General features: G+C 44.1%; 2 protein-coding genes across 2 annotated transcripts in view; one reads left to right on the forward strand and one right to left on the reverse strand.

The window, feature by feature from the left end:
* The window catches only part of LOC135210947 (exosome complex component RRP4-like), a 602,376-nt gene that overhangs the window by 255,029 nt on the left and 323,935 nt on the right, over positions 1-23,412 (reverse strand).
* LOC135210946 (ubiquitin-conjugating enzyme E2 S-like) lies at positions 240-21,872 on the forward strand. Its single transcript, XM_064243925.1, has 3 exons — positions 240-461; positions 976-1,104; positions 21,723-21,872. The coding sequence occupies exons 1-3, from the start codon at positions 294-296 to the stop codon at positions 21,864-21,866; spliced, it is 441 nt and encodes a 146-aa protein (XP_064099995.1). The 5' UTR covers positions 240-293; the 3' UTR covers positions 21,867-21,872.

A 23,412-nucleotide genomic window follows, 5' to 3' on the forward strand; every position in this document is an offset into this window, starting at 1 on the left:
TTCACTCTCGACGTGGTTCGGAAGTCACGTAAAGCCGTTGGTCCAGTTGCTGAATAACCACTGGTTCCATGCAACGTAAAAGCACTGTACAAACAAAATAGAAGAGTAGCTTGGGGAAAGGGGCACGGCAAATGATTTACATTGTCCTGAGTGTACTCTATCCAGTAATATACCAATCTGTGGAGTGTGTTTCGTTTACTTGGTTATGCTTAATTAACTAATAGGTACTGAGCATTTTTTCAAATTTGATATTTTTTATTTTCTGTACAGCTGGGACTCCATATGCTGGTGGAATGTTCAGAGTAAAGTTAGCTCTTGGTAAGGACTTCCCCAATGGACCACCCAAGGGTTATTTCCTTACCAAAATCTTCCATCCCAACGTAGCATCCAACGGGGAAATCTGCGTGAACACGTTGAAGAAGGACTGGAAAGCTGACCTTGGCATAAGACATGTTTTGTTGGTAAGTCTTGTCTTCCAATCATTCTTTACCTTGTATCCTTGAATTACTGTTTGAAGATCTCAAAAGACTGAATGTGCAAATCTTGCTCACCCCTCCTGTTTCGTTGAAAACATTAGGTGTGTCAAAAGGTTTAGTGGATGATCTTTGAGCACCAGAATGGCAGGAATTTGTGTGTAAATTGTGAAGGAAAATTACACTGTTGTACACATTTGTTCATTGATTGAAATCTTATTTGAAGGCATAATAATTTTTAGTAAATTGCTCATATGAAAAAGTCTTTCTCTTCCACCATAATTCTGTTCTCAAATTGTGAATGTTGACACTTAGCGATTTATGGTATACAAAAGTCTCTCTTCCTCTTATGCATAGGCCTGAAAGGAGAGAAATTGAAGAGGGAAGAGGAATGGATGCTTTTGAGAGGAAAAATGGTGGCAGAAAGACAATGTCGGTTGTTGACATTGTTTTGGATGTTCTGTGCTTTTTGATTAAAATGGTATTTGTTTTTCATTTTAAGGTGATAAAATGTTTGCTGATTGTTCCAAATGCTGAATCTGCGTTGAATGAAGAGGCTGGGAAGCTCTTGTTAGAAGCCTATGATGATTATGCGGCTAGGGCCAAAATGATCACCGAGATACACGCGCAGGTGAGTGAAACATTGAGGGAGAGTTTAATTTAGGTGACATTTTTCCTTTGTATATTTATATTATAGTATAGAAGATGCTTGCAATTCAAGTTGATGGAAGTTACTGTAAGTTTTTCCCTTTGGACAATGTGTTCTTGGTTTGTTATTAGCCCTTTAGTTGCTTAGCTAGACATACATTCATCAATGGTCGTATTCTGGCTCCAGATAAGGCGTTCCTTTCCTGAAAATACATCTTCGTTATTCCAAAATGGATACTCATGGCCAGAGTGAAATACACTTTATTGTGGGAAAGACCAAAACAAAGATACAGGGATCTTTGCACCTTTAAATTTTGCAAAGTTTGGAGGAGAGAAAAATAATTTGGGAAAGACTGAATGTCACTTAAAAGTAAAGGGATGTGGCAAAGTGTGAGGAAAAGGCTAGCAGTACATGTGTTTCAAATAATTGATTTTAGCAGTTAGAAAATTGCTGATAGTAGTGTTTTTATAGTCTTTAAAAACAAATTTTGTTAGTGACAATAGGTTCCATAAAATTCACATACCTCTTATTTTAACTAGTACGTAATATCATACTGCCAAGTATGATACAGTGCTGGGAATAGTCATCTCTTTTTCATGACTATCTGAGATGGATTTGGTGATGCCACATGTATTTATCTTTAGGTTAGATAGCCTGCTTGGATGAAAGATATGACAATTTTGTCCAAAATTGCATTTTTCCTAACTATACAAACCTGAGGTCCTTTTACAATAGGAAGGTACTAGCGGCAGCTGGATAGGTCGTAAGCTTTCGAACAAGGGGTTCGGTAGTTAACTGCTTGTCCGACAGGCGCGCGTGCGCGACTGGGAGGTAAACAAATCACTTTTGCTTTTGGCCCACGCAAAAACTGCAGAGTGAGGGGTGGCATGAGGTGGGACTAGTGTAAAAGGACCTCAGGTTTGTATAGTAGGAAAATGCAATTTTGGACAAATTGTCATTTGTTCCGACACGGCATACAAACCTTCGGGTCCTTTTACAATAGGAAGACTCAACTTCTTGGGTGGGATGGGTAATCTGGAGTCTTTTGTGCAACAGACTGGTGTTCGCCCAACCTTGGAATGCCTCCCTGGTCGTAAGAGCGAGGGAGGGATCCAAGCCTCTGTCCGATTGATCGGGGTGTGCACCGCAGGATCAATTGGTCAGACCTCTGGACCAAGTACTAAGAGAGAGGCAAGCGTAATCTCTTCGTACCAGCAAACAAGAACAAGTTCCTATTTGCAAGAAGGCAACATAAAGTTATGGGTTTTGTCTCTTGTTGGCATCCACTCCCCCCCTTGTAGGAGGAAGTGGTGGATATTCGCTCCCATCCCCAGTGAAAGGGATAGGATGGGGCTCTGTCGAGTAGCTCACCTGCATCTCGTCCTTATCCAGCAAGGTGATGACCGTATCCCTCTACCCACAGGTAGGTATGAGAGAAAAAGATAGGAAAAGAAGCCAGTCACTCTCTCATTCACTTATCTATTCTTACAGTCACACCAGGACTCGATGCTGTTCAGTCTTGCTAGGGTCTGGGTTAGCTACACGTGTTGAGCAGCCACCACGGGTCCCAAGGAAAACGATCAAGGACCTGTGGGCAATATCCAAAAAAGGTTAGAAGGAGGTGCCAGTGGTCTGGTTGTACCAGACCCTGCCTTCAGTACCTGCGCCACGGAGAAGTTCTTGTGTAACTCGAGGGAGTGTACTTCTAGGTCATCTTGGTGCTGACGAAGAGTCTTCAAAACTCAGCCTGGGGATGTCGAGTTTCTTCAGAAAGCGCGGTCGCGCTTTCACAGGACAAAGCAGCATCTCCTTCGCATCGAAGGCGGTGAAGTCCATTAGGGAGGGGATTGTGAAGGACTCTAACCGATCGTCAGGAACCGAAGGGTTCTGAGTCTTCGCTACGAAGTTGGTACGAAATCGACTGTCACGAATCCCCATCCCCTGGATGCTTGACTTCGCAGGAAAAGTCATGCAATTACCTCAGAGGAAAAGAAGGGAATGGTCGTATGACCTATCCCTCTTCTCGACTTCGGTGATGTCCTGTACCCATACTGGTCTATCCGTCTGCAGCGAAGTGTCTCACATTCTCCTATCCCCATGCAGTGAAGTTCTTCTCGGTAGTGGATAGGACACCGACACTCAATGGTGGGTGTCGATAATGGGTACTGTGACAAGCCGTTAGGACGAAGAAAAGACTGTTATGGAACAACCGAACTAAGTCCACAGCGAAGTTCGTAACTGACTTGGGCGCTCTGACAGCTGCCGACTGACTGCGTTCGGTAGGAGGCAAGTTGTCCAAGCACCCGAGCAAGTCACGTGACCTTCGCCTTAACAGGGTTATGCCAAGAGACTAAACAAATAATTTGTTCGTCACCGATGCCAGAAGGCGAGGTGATGATTCTCTTAAGGCATGTGCCCAACAGGCGAAAGTCAATTGCCTTCTAGAGACCGAGGTCCCCTGATGGCAAGATATCTCATAGTATAGTTTGATTCTCAGCTAGGAGAAACAACACTATGTGTCGTTGAAGACGAAGGTGTACAGAAAAAGCAACCTACGTCTTCACAGAACTGAACCGAGAGAAGGATTCTCAAGATTCTGAAACCTGTGCTACAAAGACTGAGAATGCTAACCGCTATTCATTGCTGTCCGTGAGGATCGTAGTTGCAATAAAAAGCGGAGCGCTTTCAGTAATGAAGAGACAGGGAAATACTGCCTGAAGAACTGCTTCTCATGGGCTGAACATTTGGAAGTAGAGCTGTCAGGTCGGAGAGTAGGCGATGTCTTCTGACACATCTGTTAATTCGGGGCGAGCAATGAATAATTGCACACCTACGAATATGAGATATTTTGAAGACAAACTCAGATGTCTGCAAAAATCATTCGCATTACTCGGTGCGATGCAGCGGGAGACTAGTACAGACTTCTGTTACCGTGCGGTAAACAGAAAGATGAAAGAGTCCAAGAGATATCTCTGTTGAAATTCTCGCAATGTCGAAGGTGATGAAATCGAGCGTCACAGCAGTAGATGGTCCTTCATTATTGCGAGAATCCCCGTTAATCAGAGACCTAAGTCCATGATTGTTGGGCAGAGATACGGTTTCGGTTAGTCAATCAAACCAGGGGAGAGAGAGACGTCACCGACCGTGCATCTCCGAGACCTAGCTGATACTGAGCTCCTATCAGGCAGTTCAATACGCAGTAGCTCTCGGTGACTCGTCATCCTGAGTTGCAGGTAATCCATTATTCCCACGAAGGAATGCGTTCGGACTAGAACCATCGAGCATAAAGAATATGCTCAGCAATTATATTTTAAACGAAACGGATTTTCGGTAAATACAAAAGCTGATTTTGGTGTTGTCATGACAATACCAAGTATCTAAAATCGAAACTGATAAACTGCTGGGAGGTTGTAGGCAACCCCCGAGTTGCAGTTCAATTAAAGATACAATTTGTCTCGGTCACAAACCGTAGAGTTAACTACGGTATGCGCCTACCCCCCCCCGACAATTCAACTGTTAAAAGAATCATGTCGCGAGGGTAATATACGTAGTATTTATTTGGAGGTTCTGGACCACGACCTCCCCCATCCTAAATTCTTTTCCGCTCGAGGAATGAGAATAAGGATTGGAGATCGACCGCCTTCGTTCTCTAGTCAAGAGAGTAAGAAGGAGAAGTCTTTCCCAAAGGAAAGCTTCAATGGTGAACAGAATACCGAAGACGATAGTCAAGCCAACTGGAAGTTCCCCGTCCGTTCTTCTCTATTCCAGGTTAATCGCCTACTGTGAGATACTCTTCTTTCAGCAGCAGTCTTCTTCCAAATGGCTAGAAATTACAGGAATCGAGGCATAAGCGAGGTTCCCGATTATCGTGTAACAATTATCGGGGATTCTCGCTCACTTTGGACCGTTGCTGGTCTCGCCTAAGTGTTTTTTGGAGATCGTAAAAAACTCGAACACTCTGAGTGCGCTAGAAATTCCGTAGAATTCTAAGCACTCTGCGAAATCCCCACCGAATTCGTCAAACGATATCGGCTGGTGGTCCTCTCGATTCCCGTAGAAATCGAGAAAGGGGCAGGATCCCTCCTCAACGACCGGGGCTTACGTCAGGTAGGACCCGAAGGTCCCCCCGGTAGCGCAGCCCCTAACGTGGGATCTTACAGAGAAATCTCTGTAGGATCCCTCCCCTTTCCCTTTCGTAGCCGTAAGGAGAGAGTGAATGGGGGGAGGAATTGGATACTGGCTCGCCTTCCCAGCGGAACTAGCAGTTGGAGAAGAAAAGGAGCAGCCATCTCAGAGCCTGGGAAAACGTATCGTCAGGAGAAAACGTTTTCCCGAGGAGGGTTACGAACTCATACTGTAGGTAAGGGTCTGCCGCCACTGTAAACGTCGTCTGGGTGGGGCTGATCAACACCTGACAGGAGAGAGCCGATACCGTCCTCCGACTCATTCCAGTCCTCGTCGAGGTCGAAACCTCTCAGGAGGACCGAAGGGGTATTCAAATACGTGTCCGAAGACACGTAGAAACGCCTCTGTCGCAGTAGAGGAGGTGAAGTAGCTTGTTCGACCGGCCAGAACTGAGAGAGCCTTCTTGTCCGGAGACGAGAGACTACCTGTTCAACACAGTCGGCAAGCTCCGATAGCGGCAGACCCACCGTCGATTTGGGTTTCCCTCTCGGGCCCCAAAACGATCACTCCTCAAACCTCGCTCCTCCCGGTGTAACCCGAGTAGTTGAAGGTACGGGAGAGGCGACCTGACGCTCCCTCCTCGCTCGCTGGCAGAACCAGCAGGCTTGGAGGGCTGCAGGCGATCGTCAACCCGCGGTGGCGATCGAGCTGCAGGCCTGGTCGAACCGTCTCGCTGTGGAGAACGGCTGGGACTGGAGCACAGCGGCCCCGATCTCGAGTGTCAGAAGAGCTGGTGCTGGTTGCCGTATCCGATCGCTCTCTGTGAGAGCGACGGTCAGGCGACCTGCAGGCTCCACTGTCACAGTGAGACCGGTGCTTGTCCTCACGGCACGTCACGTCGCTGGTTTCCAGCCGTGGCTGGCCACGGCGAACGGGGGACCTCTTTCCCAGCCTCAGCCCGTGGCCGGTCGTGGACCATCACGTCCCCGGGTAGCCAGCTGGTCGCCGCTAGAGCGCGAGCTGGTCTGGTGATAGTCGCGGTGAGTCGGCTGTCACCAGTCTTCCGCCCCGTGCCGGGAACCTGACGCTGAGCGGGCTCAGAGGTCTGGTTCCTGGCTGCACAGGTCGCTGGTAGGCGACCGTACACTCGGTACCTCCCGCGAACGAGAGGCCGAGACGGACCCTGATGCAGTGGCAGAACCACTGACACCAGGCGAGGAAGTACCGGTGTTAGCCGGTACCACCCCCTCTGGTCCCCGCAGGTCTTTCGTTCCTTGCGGAAGAAGAGACGGGCCACCCCCGCTCCCGAAGGAGCAGGAGGACCAGCGGAAGGAACCCTCCCGTCCCACCGAGGGTGAGAACGGGTCCAAGAAGCTCCCGAGGGAGACTTCTTAGAGGGAGGAGGCAACCTCCTTCTTCCTCGGCTGTGAAGCCTTAGAAGTCGAAGGGGAAGAGGCGGCAGCCCGACGACGATGAAGAAGATGAAGACGACGACGACGACCAACCTTCCTCCTCTTCTTCGTCAGCTTCCTCAGGACAGACGTAAGATCTGCTATCCAGGGCGGAGGGAGCGGGGCTGCTGTAGCCGAAGCCACAGGGCCCGGACGCACCTGTACAGACGACCAAAGTCTGGGGTAGTACCACCACGAACACGGGAGACAGTCAGCAGGTATGGGCATCTCAGGAACAGCAGCACAGCCAGCACAGCATCGGCAGGGACAGCCAGCGCAGCAACGGCAGGGACAGCCAGCGCAGCAAAGGCAGGGACAGCCAGCAGCAGCAACTGCATGGACAGTCAGCCCAGAATCGGCAGGTACGGCAGGCAGCACCGGAAACACAGGAAGTGGAGCAGCAGCCAGCAACATCCTGGTACGGCGGCAGGTCCAGGGGTCGAGCTCTAGGGCAGCGGAAGTGTGGTCGCGGCAGCGCGGCAACCACGAGCGGCGGCGGGCACGCCCCCCTCTCGGTACGGCGAACGGCACTTCACAGCGGCTGTTAGCAAGACTGTTACCCACGTGAGGCGAGTACACCAGGTAGGAGGGACGTCGTCACCTGGAGCGTGGTCACCACTCCATGGGTGACCGCAGTAGGCCCAGACATAGAACTGCAGCCCCCTGGACACTAGCTACGCCCTGCAAATGGAAGGACGCCCATATAACCTCACCAAGGTCCACCCTCGTGGCAGTAGCACCTGCGGAAATAACAGTAGTAGCGATTAGTGGGGGGGAAGTCCCCTCGCGCGGGGGGGTGAGCCCCACACCGAACGAGTGGAAGACCCCGAATACAATTGTACATCGGGCACCGAGCGCCCTCCCCCGCGCTCGACGGATCGGGCGAGGAGAAGAACCCAGATAACCTCCCCCCCTCCCCCCCTCCCCCCCCCCCCCCCCCCCCCCCCCCCCGGAGGGGAAGGGCCATCTGTGGGAGCTGAGCGTGGGGGGGGGGGGGATCTCGTTCCCCACCCCCGCACAGCACCCATGTACCCAACAATAATAATAAGAGCCCGAGAGCAATCGTGCCCTCGGCCCGAATGCAAGGGCATAAGGATCAATTCCCTGACTGAGCGGAACTTGAACCAAATAAATATTGATGCAATCAATAATAAAAGGAATAAAATGAAAAAGAATCTTGCATTACGATTCACTTCACAATGAATAGGGGCTCGGATCGAGCGCATTTGCGCCCTCGGTACCGAGCGCAAGGGTAAAGGATCCATTCCCTTGATTATGAAACGGAACCTTGATCCATAATGAATTGATGCAATCAAAATATATAGAAAATGAAAAAGAATACTGCGCTTGCGATTTCACTTCATACAAAATAAAAAGGGAAGGATCAATTCCCGGGAAATAGCGGAAACATTGATCCAAGTAAATAATGCAATCTCAATAAATATGAAAATGAAAAAGAACTGCACTTGCGATTTCACTTCATTCAAATAAAAAGGGGAAAGGATCAATTTCCGGGTAAGAGCGGAAACTGATCCAAAATGAGTATTGCTACAATCAAAATAAATATGAAAATGAAAAAGAATACTGTACTTGCGATTCCACTTCCATACAGAATAAGTTTTTTTTTCGTGCCAAGCGCATTCGCTCGGCAACAAGCATACAGGTCAAAAAAAAATAAATGAAAAGGGCACTTACTTACGATTTTCATCTACACATTTCCAACCAAAATATAAGCTCGGAGCGAGCGCTCTCCCGCCCTCGGCACCGAGCATACACAATACGAGGATCATTTCTGGGAAAAATGAATTCCCGCACTTCTGCCTTTCAGTCCCGGCACTCGGGTATCGGAGGGCGTGGAGAAACCAAGATCCTTTAATTCACAATTGAATTCAATGGAAATAAATATGAAATGATTGTACTTACAATTCAGTTTCACTAGATAAATAGAAAAAGAAAAACACAACCATGCGAAAGCAACGACGATGAAGCGGGCAGAGAGCGATGATAACACGTCTACACGCCAGCAGGCCGAAAGCAAAGTGATTTGTTTACCTCCCAGTCGCGTGCGCGCAGCCTGTTCGGACAAGCAGTTTAACTACCGAACCCCTTGTTCGAAAGCTTACGACCTATCCAGCTGCCGCTAGTACCTTTTCTATTGTAAAAAAAAAAAAAAAAGAACCGAAGGTTTGTATGCCGTGTCGGAACAAGTGACAATTTTATTGATGAGAGTCCCAACTCCTGATGTAGTGATAAAATCCACGGAATTTGTACTGTAAAGTTGTCTTTGATAAAGCAATTTTGAGTGTCATTTGTTGCAATTTCAAATCTAAGGTTTCGGATTGAACCCAAACAGTCATAATCCTAGTGACAGGCTGAAATGCTTTGGAGAGGTCATATCAGTTGGCATGAAAGTCTTGGTTAAAAATCTCTAGAGGTCATATGAACTCTTGTATCACTTTCAACACCTTCCCATTTATGCTGCCACAAGAAGACTAATTGTAAATTAACCCACCTGTTTGGCCTGAAATTAGAGAGCCTGGAGAAACCAAGGGTACTTTCAGGATGGTTTAAATTGACATTAAGAATTGTGTCCCTTTAAGGGGGCCGGCCGGAACCCCTATATATGGTGGTATAGGGCGAAAAATGTAAAGTCATGAAAAAATTCATGGAGCTTCATATGGCAATTGAGAATATGTATAAGAAATATTCGTCAAAATTCCTCTTACTTTCGTAGTTACAGGGTAATTAGTTAATGTAACTCAATAAGCCTAAAACATTGATCCGTACAAAGAAAATGCAATATTTCTTCTATTATCGTAAGTTTTGATAATTATTGTCAAAGAAATTGGGAGAAATGGCATCTGTAGACATTCCCTGAGTCGAGAAGGGAGACTTCAGCTCTGCTACCAAGTCCAGCCATGATTTAGTGCAATCACAAACTTCAGGTAGTTTACACGTTTGATTTCACCTCTGACATTCACTTGCTATTACGTATGTTTATGTATGTTTCGGCAAGAATTTCATCATGCTACTGAGGAAAAGACAAGGAAAACATCTCGCTAACATACAGACGAAGAAAAATCACTCAAGTATTATTACAGAATATCATAATATACGCGTAGTTAGTGGAGAGAGAGGGGAGGGTTGCTAGTCAGGGTTGCTAGTAACGCCCCCGTCTTGCCTGACAGCACACGTCACACTTTGCCCAAGGCTACGATCTTTGAGCAAAGAGATCTTCATTTATGATAAATAACAAAGTTTTGGTTTTTTAATACCCAAAATGGAATATGAAATTCGTAATAATCATGATTTATTAAATTGTCTTTGTAAAAAGAGAGTACACCTTCGAGTTTCACCTCTGACATTCTCTTGCATTTAGGTTTGTTTATCTTTGTTTCGGCAAGAATTTCATCATACCAAAGAGGAAATTATAAGGAAAACATCTCGCTAACATGCAGAAGAATAAAATTCGCTATAATAAGCCGAGTTAGTAAGGGGAGAGAGAGAATTGCGTAGGAAGGAGTGCCCCATCTCGCTTCAAGCAGTGCCCCAGGCTACGATATATAGCAAAGGGATTATCATTTATGATTAAATTATGATAAATAAAATAATTTTGGTTTATTAATACACAAAAAAGAAATATGCATTCATAGTAATCATTATTTATTAACATTCTCTTTATAGAAATACGAAGGAAGACTTTGAACGCCCGTATCTCAAAACTATACTTATTGACCTTCAAAATCTATCTTCTCACTTAGTTTTAAAGCTATAACATTGGAATTTGGTATATAACTCAGAAAGACATTATAGAACAATCAAATAGAGCCCTTTTTTCCAATTTTTGTTTCGTCATTTTTTGATAATTTTTTTTCTCCTGATTTATAGGGTTTATTTTTTAACCATATTGAAAAATTCATATCTAGCAAAAAAAAAAAACACTTTTAGAAAAAAAACTCTCCATTTGATTGGAGGTCTACATCAGGTCTATATATGGTAGTAATCCCAAGTCTTATATTAAATATCAAGGAGGAGATGAATTTGAAAATGGTTATTTTTGGGATAAATCTCGCCCTGGTGTCACAAACCGAAGGTCAGAGGCGAAAATCATATGCGGTTTGGAGATGTCCCAAGTCACCTTATTAAGTGGTATGAATATCAAAGTCCTGTCCTTAAAAAATGGCATTAGCCGGCCGGCCCCCTTAACGTCCCTCGAGTTTAAGATTATCAAATGATCTTGCGATGGGGATAGAGGAGAGCTGACACTGGTTTTGACTAATTTCAAGATGTCCTCTTCAGGATAGGTCATTAATCTTAAGATGTCCAATTCCTGCTGCTCTCTGTGATGGTACGGTATCTAATATTGCATACATACCCTTTGGTATAGTGTCGTACAGCTCTCAATGTTGTTATTATTATATTATTAATAGGGGTTAGTTTTTCCAGACCTCTGAGTCTCAATTAGACTTCTCGGGCTCTTATGAAGAGCCAGAGACGTAATGGACCGTGATTAAATTAGGGATTGGGAAAGTTACCATACAAAACTACTTTGAGGTTGTAACTCTTGTAGAAGACTTCACAAATACCAAGTGATAGCTTTCCCCACTTCATTATACCTGGAGTACCATGAGAAGATTGTATTACAAATGAGCAAGTTGGTGAGAAGTTTGGTGTTCAGCATCTAGACAACACAGAATTAACAGAAGTCCAGCTGAAGGGCACTAATAAATGAAGATTTGAACCATATGCAATTCAGGCAAAAATTGCAGAATACCACGTAGAGAATGGAAAATATGGCAGAAGCATCAGTGATGATAAGGTGTGCACCAGACTTAACATAGCTGCAACAGAAGTCTGAAAACTTGAGGCATAGTTCTATAAAGTAATGGATCACAGATTTTTGTCAGGAGGTGGTCTCCGATTTGCTATAGCATGTCATATTAACCCTCTTACGCCGACTGGACGTATTTTACGTCAACATTTTTTGTCTCCCGTGTGCCGACTGGAGCGTATTTTACGTCAACTTACAAAAGTTTTTTTTAAATTCACGGAAAAATACTTATAGGCCTACCAGCCTAAAACTTTTGAATCACGCGCCTTGGGGGGTGCTGGGAGTTCACGGATCAAGGTGTTGTTTTGTTTACAATCCTTACACAGGCGCGCAAGCACGAATTTCTTTCTTGCCGCACTAAAAAGTATCTGTGACATCTCGGAAATTATTTCGTCACTTTGACATAATTTTTGTACCATTGTAAATTAGCCGTTACATGAAGTATTATATATGAAAATGTGCGCATTTTTATGTAGAATACAACAATAAAATACTCATGATTGTAGCTTTTATCAGTTTTGAGATATTTTCATATAAATAACGATAATTGCCAAAATTTCAACCTTCGGTCAACTTTGACTCTACCGAAATGGTCGAAAAACGCAATTGTAAGCTAAAACGCTTATATTCTAGTAATATTCAATCATTACCTTAATTTTGCAACTAATTGGAAGTCTCTACACAATATTTTTCGATTTATGTGAATTTATGAAAAAACTTTTTCCTTATTTGTCCGCACGGTAACTCTTCCGAAAAAAATCATACATGCGATTGTGTTAATGTTTGCACCATTTTAAAATTCGCCGTTATATAAAGTTTTATATATGGAAATGTGCGCAATAGTCATGCACATACAACTAAAACAACCAATGGTTGTAGCTTTTATCAGTTTTGAGATATTTTTCCATATACGTAAATAACGATAATTGCCAAAATTTCAACCTTCGGTCAACTTTGACTCTACCGAAATGGTCGAAAACGCAATTGTAAGCTAAAACGCTTATATTCTAGTAATATTTCAAGCATTTACCTTCATTTTGCAACAAATTGGAAGGTCTCTAGCACAATATTTTGATTTATGGTGAATTTATGAAAAAAATAACATTTTCTTTACGTCCGCGCGCGGTAACTCTTCCGAAAAAATCATACGTGCGATTGTGGTAATGTTTGCACCTTTTCAAATTAGCCGTTACATAAAGTTTTATATATGAAAATGTGCGCAATTTTATGTAGATACACAAAAAATAATTGAAGGTTGTAGCTTTTCTCATTTTTGAATATTTGCATATAAATCACGATAAATAGAAAAAAAACCACGTTCGGTCAACTTTGACTCTACCGAAATGGTCGAAAAACGCAATTGTAAGCTAAAACTCTTACAGTCTAGTAATATTCAGTCATTTATCTTCATCTTGAAACAAAATGGAAGTCTCTAGCAAAATATTTAGATTTATGGTGAATTTAAAAAAAAATCTTTCCCTCCCTCCCCCCCCGCGCGCGGATTCTCCGCCACAAATCTCCCGAAATACGAATGTCCCATTCTCGGAATATTTGCTCCGTTTCATATCAGGCATTTCATAGAGTTTATATATGAAAATGTTCACAATTTCATGTAGAATAAAACTAAAAATATTTTGAAAGGTTTGTAGCTTTTTCTTATTTCCGAAATAATTGCATATAAAAAAATATATATATTAAAAAAATTTAAATACAATTATATATGAAATTTCGTTTTTTGCGCTAATCATATATTGCATTATTTATATATGATAATGATAATTTTTTTTTCATTTCTGATGGTTGCATACTAAAACTTCAGGCAATGACAAAAAAAGGAGCCAAAAAATGAACTCTTAATCTTGAAAACTAAGGCGCCCTGTGATTTTTTTGAAAAAAGAAAATATTTTTTCCGCTTACGCGCTCACATCCGAAACCCCTCCGGCACACGGGACCAATTTTTTTATTTACCGCTCCCGGCGTAAGAGGGTTAAAGAAGAGTTTAGATGCTGAAAGTGACATAGTACTCTGGTGACAATGAAGGATATAGCCCAGCTAAGGCTTTTTAATGAATTGAGATGGAGGTTAAAGTGGGTGGTATGCTTTTACTAGATGAGATCATTTCTGAAATTGCAAGTGCTTTCTTCCTTGAATATTAAATGGTCTGGCCTCTTGACACTGAAAAAGTTGTACAGCAATTGTTTGTTAATTTAGGCGCTAGAAGCAAATTCATGCGAGTCACAATTGTTAAAATCTTGATCCAGAGGTCAATCCAGCTCTTTTTTTTTCTACATGATTTTGAGAGGCCTACTCATATTGTGCATAAAGTTTTCTTTTGGGTCTTGAGGCAGATTTTCTTGTCAGTTTTTATTGGAAAGCAAGTGACAGACATCATTTATAAGCCAGCAGTTAACCCTTTTGAAGACTCAAGGTGCACTTATGCTTTAACCAAAATCGGGCGGTCTTATATGATGCCTTTGATATCTGTTTTCATACATTCAACTTCCCTGTCAGATATATACTTAGCTATAGACTCCGTCGTCCCCGACAGAAATTCAAATTTCGCGGCACACACTACAGGTAGGTCAGGTGATCCGCCGCCTGCCGCTGGGTGGCAGGAATAGGAACTATTACCGTTTTTAAGCCAGATTTTTCTCTGTCGCGGTACTAGTAACATCGTTGCTATTCCTCCTGACTTGAATTTCGAATTTCATTATGCCGTTGATCTTTTGGACTGCTATTTGGTGACGTATTGGATCTTTGGTTTGGCATACGCTATTGTGGACTGTTTTTTGGATTTGGCTTTGGAATTTCTCATAATGTCTGACGTGTCGATTTCGTTCATGTGTGTGAATGAGAATTGTTTTTGTGAGACTGCCGAAAGCTTCGTGGGATCCTCACTCCACTTGTAAAATTGTAGATGGGAAGTATGCTCTCAATTGAATACATGTGATGAGTGCAAGGATTTGAATGAGGAGGAATGGAAGTTGCTTAATTCCTACCTAAGAAAGTTGGAGAGAGATAGGGTTTGAAAAGCCTCTTTTAAGAGTGTAGGTAGGTCGGTCTCTAACGAGCCAGTTAGGCGGACTATTGCCTATTGATAACCCTATTGTTTCCTCCCATACAGCTTTACCTTCCTGATTATCGGACTCGGCAAGCTCAACATCTTAAATTGCGAGTCTGAAAGCTTCGCTTAAACATATGGAACAAAAAATTAAAGAACTGGAAGGTAAGTGCAGTGAAAGTGTTCCCAGTGAAGTGGAGGGTGCGTCTGATCGGCTCTGTCTCGCTCCCAGGCCTAAACCTCTTTCAAGCTCCCAAGACCAGTGGAGAAGAAATGTCGAAAGCCGCAGGAGTTTCAGAGAACCATCCCCACCGGTCGGCGTCCCCTCGGCAGATCCTGTAGTTACGTCCCGGGCTGCCAAGGATAGTCGTTGGAAAGACGTCCTGAAACAGTGTTTTTTCTTCATCTGATTCCTCATCTAAAAAAGGATGGAGTTCAGATAGATTGTCGAGACCTTCGAAGAGAACTTGGAAGTCTCCTTCATTCGACTCAAGCCCTGAAGAATTTCTGGAAGAATATCCTCCGGGAAAGAGGAAGAAGAATGTATATTCAGAAGCTGCTTCTCCTGCATCGGAGGTTGGAAAGAGAGACGTAGCTACGAAGATGTTAGAGGATATGCAGAAACAGATATCCTTCCCTGGTAGGAGTTCCTTAAATCTGATCAGCCTAGAAGGAAGGATAGATTTCTCCCTATCAAAAGATCCCGTCCTTTAGAACTATCTGAGAGCTCGGACGAGGCGCCTGCCAGAAGCCTGGCGCTAGCCAGACGTCAGGCTACTGTCAAGCGCAAAACGCCGTCAAGGCGACAAGATGTGTATAGGGAACTTCCTACTAGAAAGAAAGCACATGAGATGTCCGTATCGAGGAGTAAAATTAGAACTCCCGAAATCGGACGAACTCCTGAACAGGAAGCGCAAAGAGCCTGAAGCGCCTGAAGCGTCTGAAGGGAGGCGCAAAGTAACTGAAGATCCTGGAACTCTTTTGGCGAGGCGAAAAGAGTCTGGAGCGCCTGAAATGAGGCGTTAAAGCTCCTCAAGTAAAAGAAATGAGGCGCAACGCGCCTGAAAAGCCTGAAGTGGCTAAAAGGAAATATTTAACTCCTGGAGAGCCTAGAGCGCCTGATATGAAACATAGAGCACCTGGAGAGCCTAGAACGCCTCAAAGGAAAAGCAAAGAGCCTAGGGAGCCTGAGGCGCCTGAAAGAAGAAGCAAAGCGCTAAAGACCTGAGGCGCCTGAATGAGGCGCAAAGCGCCTGAAGAGCCTGAAGCGTCCGAATGGAGGCGCAAGGCGCCTGCAAAGCCTGAAGAGGCTGAAACAAGACGTAAAGCGTCTAGAGCGCTTGAAAGCAGGCGCAAGGATTTGTACAATCCAGAATACAATTTGGATGAGTTATCGGAGTTTGAAGCGGACTTGGAGGCTCCTCTTTGGGATTTTTCTCAAGATCAATTTTCCCCTGACAGGGCCCTCTAGGTGTCGCACAGGTGATCGAGCCCCTGTCGGGAAGGAATTGATCATGAAAAAAGGGAACAACATTTAAGGACTTCTCCTGGTAGGGACGAAAGTTGTCGCGCAGGAGGCGAACCGTCGTCCTTGTCAGAGGGCCGTGGGTAAAAGACAACATCGCCTTCTCCTGGCATGGGACTCAGATGTCGCACACGGACCGTAGCCCCTTGGTCAGGTTGCAGCCGGTGTTTTGCTGCAAGCCCTATGCATTCCCGAGAGAGGAGTCCTCCGGTCGCACACTCTTCTCCGAATAAAACTCAACCGAATTAGAGGATGTTTCGGACATCTGAAAGAAAACAAGGGGCAGGTCTTTCTGATTATAAGATACTAGCAGCCCTCTTGTTTAAAAGAATTTGGAGAGTCTCTGAGTCCTGCTGCCCCTCCTCCTCCTCGGTCTTTTATTTTCGAGTACGAAGGCTGCGAAGTCTTCCTCTTTCTTGAAGATGCAACCGACCATTTCATGAAGAGGGCTTTGCAGTCGGTCGGAAATTGGCTTAAAACCAAGGAGGAGGCGGGGAAGACTGTGTTTACCTGTCCCCCTTCCAGGCTATCAGGGAAGAGAGGGATTTGGTATAGCACAGGAGAATCTATGGGACTTTCTCTTCCCTCATCTGCTGAAGCGGACTTCTCGACCTTGGTGGATTCGGCAAGGAGGCATGCACTTCCATCGGCCAAACAAGCTGGACAATGTCTGAAATGGACCATCTCCTCAAGGGAATATTCCATGTCTTGGAAGTTTTTAACTTCCTAGATTGGTCCCTTGGGGCTTTGGCCAACAAGACTCAAGACCCTCAGTTTTTGGAACCAGAAGTCTTGCATAGTGTTTTGGCATGCATGGACAAGGCAGTGCAGGACGGATCGGCTGAAGTTGGCATCCTTGTTCGGGACAGGAGTATTAAAGAAGAGGGCTGTCTTTGGTTCTTTTCTTACCAAAGCAGTGTCTCCAGTACAAAGGGCTTCTCTTTTATACGCCCCTCTGTCTAAACAGCTGTTTCCTTCTCAGTTGGTAAAGGACATTTCCCATACGCTTACTGAGAAGGCAACACAGGATTTGCTGGTACATTCTGCTAAGAAGCCTAGGCCAGCTGCTTCTGTCTCGAAGAGGGAGCCAAGACCTGACCACAGCCCTCCCTTTCGAGGTAGAGCTTTTAGCCGAGCCCCAAGGAAGAGAGAGGAGAGAAAGAGGAAGATCTTCCATTAGAGTTCCAAAGAAGAACGCAAAAATGAGATTCCAGTCTCCAATCACCAGTAGGGGCCAGACTTCTGGGATTCTCGGAAGCATGGGCTTCAATGAAAGCAGATTCTTGGTCCCTGCAAGTGCTGAGAAAGGATACCTCATCCCCTTCAAGAACAGACCTCCATTGACGACGACTCCGAGGGAGCTGTCAGCGAGATACAAAGACCCTGTAAAGAGAGAGATCCTTCTTGGGCTGGTGCAGCAAATGTTGGAGAAGGAGGCCATCGAGGTAGTACGGGATCCGCACTCCCGAGGTTTTTACAATCACCTATTTTTGGTGCCGAAAGCCTCGGGGGGTGGAGGCCGGTCCTGGACGTGAGTGCATTGAATCGCTTCGTGGAGAAGACAAAGTTCTCCATGGAGACATCCAACTCGGTTCTCTCTGCTCTCCGTCCAGGAGATTGGATGGTCTCCCTCGACCTGCAAGATGCATACTTTCACGTCCCCCTGCATCATTCGTCGAAGAAATATCTTCGATTCATGGTGCAGGGAAGGATTTATCAGTTCAGGGCTTTGTGTTTCGGCCTCTCGACGGCTCCTCAGTGTTTACAGCGTTGATGAGAAATGTAGCAAGATGGCTACATCTGAAGGGGGTGAGGATATCTCTTTACCTAGACGATTGGCTTATAAGAGCGCAGACAAGACAAAAGTGCTTGGATGACTTGGAGTTAGCTCTTCAATTGACCAAGAATCTCTCGGATTGCTCGTAAACCTCGAGAAGTCTCACACAATCCCCAGTCAGTCACTATCGTCTATCTGGGGATTCGGATGGATTCTCGGGGTTTTTCGAGCGTATCCATCCCAGGAAAGAATCTCGAAACTTGGGTTGGAAAATCTCCGTCTTCCTAGAGAAAGAACGAAGCTCAGCGAGGGAATGGCTCAGTCTTCTGGGCACTCTTCCTCGCTGGAGCAGTTCATCTCTCTAGGGAGACTGAATCTGAGACCCTTGCAGTTCCATCTCAGAAGGAGTTGGAACAGAAGAAAAGGAGATCTTTTGGATACCTTTCCTATAGGAGAGAGTATCAAAAACCACTTACGATGGTGGTTAGGACCACTGAGAAGAAATGAAGGAGTGTCCTTGGCCCTTCAGAACCCTCACCTAGTGTTATTCTCAAGACGCTTCGACACGGGGTGGGGAGCAACACTAGGGACGAAGGAAGTGTCAGGCAGTTGGACAGAAGAACAGAAGGCCTGGCACATAAATGCAAAGGAACTCTTAGCAGTGCACTTAGCACTGCATTTTTTCGAGAACGAAGTCAGAGGCGTGGTGGTCCAAGTCAACTCGGACACACCACGGCTCTGGCTTATATAAGAAAACAAGGGGGGACACACTCTTTTCTCCCTTTACCAACTAGCAAGGGATCTGTTGATATGGACAGAAGAAAGAGGGATTCGACTCCTGACGAGGTTCGTTCAAGGAGGAAGAATATAAGAGCAGACAGATTGAGCAGGAAAAACCAGGTCCTTCCAACAGAGTGGACCCTTCATTCACAAGTTTGCCAGCAACTATGGTCTCTTTGGGGGAAGCCGCAAGTGGACCGTTTGCAACATTCCTATCCAGGAGGGGATGGAGAACTTTTGCTCGCTGGGGACGATCCCAGAGCCCTATCCATAGATGCCATGCTCATGGATTGGGATTGGGCATAGACGCTTATGTGTTTCCCCCATTCAAGATGCTGGGGGAAGTAATGAGAAAGTTCGTGTCCTCGGAGGGAATGAGGATGACATTGATCGCTCCTTATTGGCCTGCAAGAGAATGGTTCACAGAGGTACAGGAATGGATAGTGGACTTCCCCAGATCTCTTCCCGAAAGGACAGATCTGCTCAGACAACCCCACTTCGAGAGGTATCACAAAATATCCACGCTCTCGCTCTGACTGCCTTTCGACTATCGAAAGATTGGTCAGAGCGAGAGCTTTTTCTCGCGAAGCGGCAAAAGCAATTGCTGGAGCAAGAAGGTCCTCAACCATGCAGATATACCAATCGAAGTGGGAAGTTTTCCGTAGCTGGTGTAAGGCGAAGAAGCTGTCCTCCTCCGATACCTCTGTGACCGAAATTGCTGATTTTATTTTGTTTTTACGAGAAGAATCTCATCTGGCAGTGTCAACCATTAAAGGCTATAAGAGCATGTTATCAGCTGTGTTCAGGAATAGGGGCCTGAACATGAAGAATAACAAAGATCTGCATGATTTAATTAGATCATTTGAAACTAAAAAATTAAGAACTTCTCTCGCCCCTAGTTGGAATCTGGATGTGGTTCTCAAATACCTTATGTCGGAGAGATTTGAACCTCCCGATAAAGCTACTTTCCGGGACTTGACTAGAAAATGCATTTTTCTTAATAGCTCTCGCCACTGCGAAAAGAGTGAGTGAGCTGCAAGCGCTTGACTCTAGAGTGGGTTTTAAGAAGGATTCAGCTGTATTGTCCTTTAAACCTTTATTTCTAGCAAAAAATGAAAACCCCTCGAGACCTTGGCCTAGGACTTTTGAAGTAAAAGGCCTTTCTCAATTAGTTGGGAATGAAATGGAAAGAACTTTATGTCCTGTGAGAACTTTGAAATTTTACCTGCAGAAGAAGAAGCAGTTGCAGGGTTGCAATCAGAGTTTATGGTGTGCAGTTAAAGACCTAGAAAGAGCTATGTTAAAGAATGCCTTAGCATTCTTTGTTAGGAACATCATAACGGAAGCCCACATGAGCTGTGATAGTGAGGCATATAAGACCTTAAGGGTAAAAGCACACGAAGTGCGTGCAGTCGCTACATCATTGTCGTTTAACAAGAACATGTCAATGAGGAACATCTTAGCGGCCACGTATTGGAGATGTAACTCAGTGTTTCGCTTCACTTTACTTGAAAGATGTGAGAGTGACATATGAGAAATGCTTCTCTCTAGGACCTTTATGTATCAGCGGATACAGTGCTGGGGAAAGGAGAGAAGACTGATCCTTAATATTAATTTTTGTCCTTATATTTTATATTGTGATTTAAAATTATTGGAGTTGAGTTTTTTTTAGGTTGTTTGAAAGGTGGTTTGGGGATAACGCCTTTCAATCATATTTACTAATCCACGGTTAGGATCGGGTGATCGGGATCAGTGTTTTACTCCTTTATATGCCAATGGCATAGGTATATTGTCATGTAAGTGAATAAGACTCCAGTGACAATTGCCATTAGGTTCTGTTGAGTAAGTGGATAAGACCCCATTGACAGTCCTTTTCAAGAGTTCTCAGCCATAAGGGCACACCCTCGCTGAAGCTTTTGAGGCGAAGCAGACTTCTCAGCACAAGCTAAGAAATCTTCCGCCTAAACAGGTAGGAACTAGGGTATTATTAATTAACTTGTATTACCTACAACATATGTTGTTTACCTATTAGGGTCAGTAATTAGCTGTCTCTTGCCCTCCGCCAAAGGTGCCAATCAGCTAAGTATATATCTGACAGGGAATTTGAAATGTATGTAAAAATGATATTGTTATTGTACAATAAAGTTTCATACATACTTACCTGGCAGATATATACGATCGTATGGCCCACCCAACCTCCCCTCAGGAGACAGGTGGAATTAGAAAAATCTGGCTTAAAACGGTAATAGTTCCTATTCCTGCCACCCAGCGGCAGGCGGCAGGATCACCTGACCTACCTGTAGTGTGTGCCGCGAAATTTGAATTTCTGTCGGGGACGACGGAGTCTATAGCTAAGTATATATCTGCCAGGTAAGTATGTATGAAACTTTATTGTACAATAACAATATCATTTTTATGACATCACCAAGTACTAGTATTCTGCTATGAAATGGTGCCAGAATAATTATCATAATATGAATAGTAATTTCTGACTGAATAAAGTGAGATAGCAATCATCACAATCTTGTGGGGTGCCATGAGTGCACCTCTTGTGGTGCAGCAAAGTAGGTATTGCCAAGAGATGTTTGCATATCCCTGAGGCATTTAGCCTGCTCTCTCCATCCTCACTTCCTTCGATTTTATCCAACAATTCTAACCATTACTCCTGTGTGCAACTATGAGTTTTTCTCAAAGTTACACCTTTAGATCCTTATAGTACTCCATCTCTTATTTTCTGGATCTCTGTCTTGTTCAACCAGTCCAACTCCCTCTTTTCACTGCCTAGAGTTCTGAAAGGCAGAAAGTGCCCCAGTTGTCATAACTTTGGCCAAGGAACTGACAGGATTGCTAAAGCAACCAAGCAAGGCTGTATTATGATGAATTATGATCAGGTTAACAATGTATTCAGTACCAGTTTTTAAGGATATCTCTGTGTCACTTCTCTGGAACAGTGTCCATTCAAAGTTGATGTGATTTATGTTGTGTTAGATGTTAAAGTGACTGAAAATAGCAATTAAGAAGAGTAACCGGGTTTTTGTGTTTATTTGCAGGGTCCTAAAGGCAAAGGGGAACCAAGTGGTGAAGGTTCCAGTCAAGACGGGCCTGTGGCGAAGAAACATGCAGTTGATAAGAAAATTGCAGCTGATCGTAAAAAGTTATTAAAAGACAAGAAAAGAACATTAAAAAGATTATGAAGTGTTGCCCGTGTAGAGTTCGTCACCTCAAAAGTGCAAAATTGTCACCCTAAAAAGGTGTCCTTTTCTTCCCATAACTTTTATCTTTTCTACAAATTATATGGATTGAGGCCTCAAGTATTTTGGCACTTGCAGATTAATTGTGTTCTCTTACTCTCCAAGGTTTGCCATTGCTAAATACTCAAGATTTCAGTCCTTTGTATTTTTTACAAATATTTTCTAAGCTTTTCCACTTCAGAAGTGTCTGCTTACGACATAACGTTTAAGTTAAGTGATGTCTTGGCAGTTTAAATTTTAAGGTGGTTTGGAAGGTTTTAAGTTACATTGCCTTGTCAAAGTTTTTGCTTATTTGAGGGTGTGATTGCGGTCTAGTGTGTAGGGGAGGGGGGGGGGGGGAAGAATTTGCATAAATTGGCATCCAAACCATGATTATAACTTTAGTATTATATTGTATCTGATATTCAGATACAAGCTTTTAAATGAAGCTGACATAATCAAGCAGTAGTGTTTGTCACTGTCAGTCCAAGGGGTGGAAAAGCATCCTATTAACTTTAGTCTCGAGTTCACTAAAATATATGTGAATAGGAGCATGCACTTTTATGTATAGTAATTTAAGAAAAAAATAAATGCACAAAAACCATGTAAGGATTGAATTACCTTCAATTTGTATGGCTCTAAAGGCGCTGTCGCACTAATGAACTTTCCGTCGACTTTTCATGTTTTGACGACGACTTTCTGGTGTCGTCGTCACGAAATTTGAAAACGATAGCGATTGAATTCAACCCACGGTTGCTGTCGACTTCATTGTTTGTTTACATCTCGGAGAGTGCGCATTTCAAGTCATCAAAAGAAAGATGGAGAACTTGGTGCAGTGGACAAGGTTATCAGAACAGTTTTTGGTCAAAGATACGAGGGAGAGATGATGCTTATGGGACTATGAGCATGATAGTTTTATGAAAAAAGGTCTCAAGAGGAAAAATTATACATAACTCGCCATGCGACTCAGGGAAAACTTCCTAAACTTGCTGATATTCATACAGGTAAGCTAGATAACGAGGAGTGATTGTCAGTTACTGCAGCAGACACAGCTCTCCTCATTTTAGTATCTGCTTTTTCAATAAGAGGTGTCACCAGGTTCAACAGATGAACTGTTCTTTGGTCAGTCTAATCCACTTCTTTATGGTTAGCTCGTCTTCCATGCTCAGTTCCTTTATTAGTCCATAATAGTAAACAAATTCGTTTTCACGTTTAACCAGGACCAAAACCAAAGAAGTTTTTTTATTTTTTCATTCCATGTAACATTGAACACAACAGCACTACCTACTATTACAGATGGCTTTCAGTTAAAAGGCACACTTGTTTTAACACTTGGAAGTCACAGCTGAGACGGTTTGTTTACACGTTTTGACGACGACAACCATGGTACGAAGAAGAATGTGTGACAACCAGAGTACATAATGACAGACGTTTTTGGAAAGTTGATGGAAATATTGCTAGTGCGACAGTGCCTTAAAGGTGGATTTATTTTTATTGGGGTTGAACCTTA

Source organism: Macrobrachium nipponense, chromosome 4, assembly GCF_015104395.2.
Source record: "Macrobrachium nipponense isolate FS-2020 chromosome 4, ASM1510439v2, whole genome shotgun sequence".
Taxonomy (NCBI): domain Eukaryota; kingdom Metazoa; phylum Arthropoda; class Malacostraca; order Decapoda; family Palaemonidae; genus Macrobrachium; species Macrobrachium nipponense.